This window comes from Chaetura pelagica, unplaced genomic scaffold, assembly GCF_000747805.2.
Source record: "Chaetura pelagica isolate M959 unplaced genomic scaffold, ChaPel_1.0 scaffold221, whole genome shotgun sequence".
NCBI lineage: Eukaryota > Metazoa > Chordata > Aves > Apodiformes > Apodidae > Chaetura > Chaetura pelagica.
This window is the reverse complement of record NW_009952533.1, coordinates 8,136,532-8,137,658: the sequence shown is the minus strand read 5'-3', so window position 1 is coordinate 8,137,658 and position 1,127 is coordinate 8,136,532. Positions and strand designations below refer to the sequence as shown.

At 47.5% G+C, this 1,127-nt stretch overlaps 1 protein-coding gene across 1 annotated transcript in view; it reads right to left on the bottom strand.

Moving 5' to 3' along the window:
• The window catches only part of SMARCA5 (SWI/SNF related, matrix associated, actin dependent regulator of chromatin, subfamily a, member 5), a 21,715-nt gene extending 21,058 nt beyond the window's left edge, over positions 1 to 657 (bottom strand). The window contains exon 1 of the mRNA XM_010008998.1: positions 529 to 657. Within this exon, the coding sequence (XP_010007300.1) occupies positions 529 to 657 (129 nt within the window). The remainder of the gene's footprint in view (positions 1 to 528) is intronic.
• Positions 658 to 1,127: the final 470 nt, after the last annotated feature.

The following is a 1,127-nucleotide window of genomic DNA, read 5'->3' as shown; positions in this document are numbered from 1 at the left end:
TCTTTCCCCATGGTCTCCAACATACAATTTCATCTTCTGTTCTTACAGCCAAAAACGATGGGATGATCCCTCCCTGGTAAACCATGCTGGGGCAATACAGTACAAAGTAATAATTTAAAGAGTGAGCAAAGGAAACAAGTAAGATGCTTTCAGAATCATTATTAATAATTTGTTTAATTCAGCCAAGCAAGATTTGAGCTAAATTCAGTCTTTACTGGCCTCCTAGAACAAAGAAGCAGGAAAGTCAGAAACAACATGGAACAAAGGCAGACAAAACACGGGATGTTTGTGGGCGGGTGTTTCCTCACAGAACTCTGGCAGGTAAGGCACGTGGAAACAGAAGACTCCTAACACAAAAGTTTCACTCACCAGTCACAACATAAATAACTGAACAGAAGCTTATGGCTAAAGACCTTCTACGTTCATATCCAAATCTTCCTACTCATATCCCACTGGATTCAGCCAACACCCACCTACCAGTGAGCACAAGCACGAAATTCACCTTCCTCCCAAGCCCCCTACACATACAGGCCACGCAAACGCAGCAGCGCACCATCCGATCTCATCACGTGCAATGAAGACGGCAAAACCTTGCAATTTTGCCGGAGAGCGAGAAAAGCAGTCTCTTGGGTGATCAGAACCTATTTCAACTGCCATGTCGCTTCAGGCAAGGTAACTCCTTCCCCACGCTGAAAGGAACTACCTCAGCAGGCACAGAGGGAGCCCTGGCACACGGGTGCCTCAAGAGCCCGCGTTTCACAGCCTCCTCGCACTCAACCCCAGCCTGGAAATGCTCTGTTTTCTGCAGGTTCGAGCAGGACTTTTTACCCACAGTGCTCTGGCTACTTGCTCATCCGAAGAACACGGCATTTGCAAATTTATTTAGATCAAGTAGGCTGGACTGCACAGCATGACTCAGAGCACAGGACACCCCGCACCGAAAGCAGGACCAACCAGTTTCCTCCTATCGTTAAAGAAACAATGCCGAGATAAAATTAGCATCTCCGGGCAACCGCTCGAACCCCTTGAAATTTCTGGAATAAGCACCTGTTTGCCAAAAAAAAACCCTCCTCAAACGACGCCCCGCCGTCACACACACACAAAAAGAACTTCCGAAGCGCTTCAGC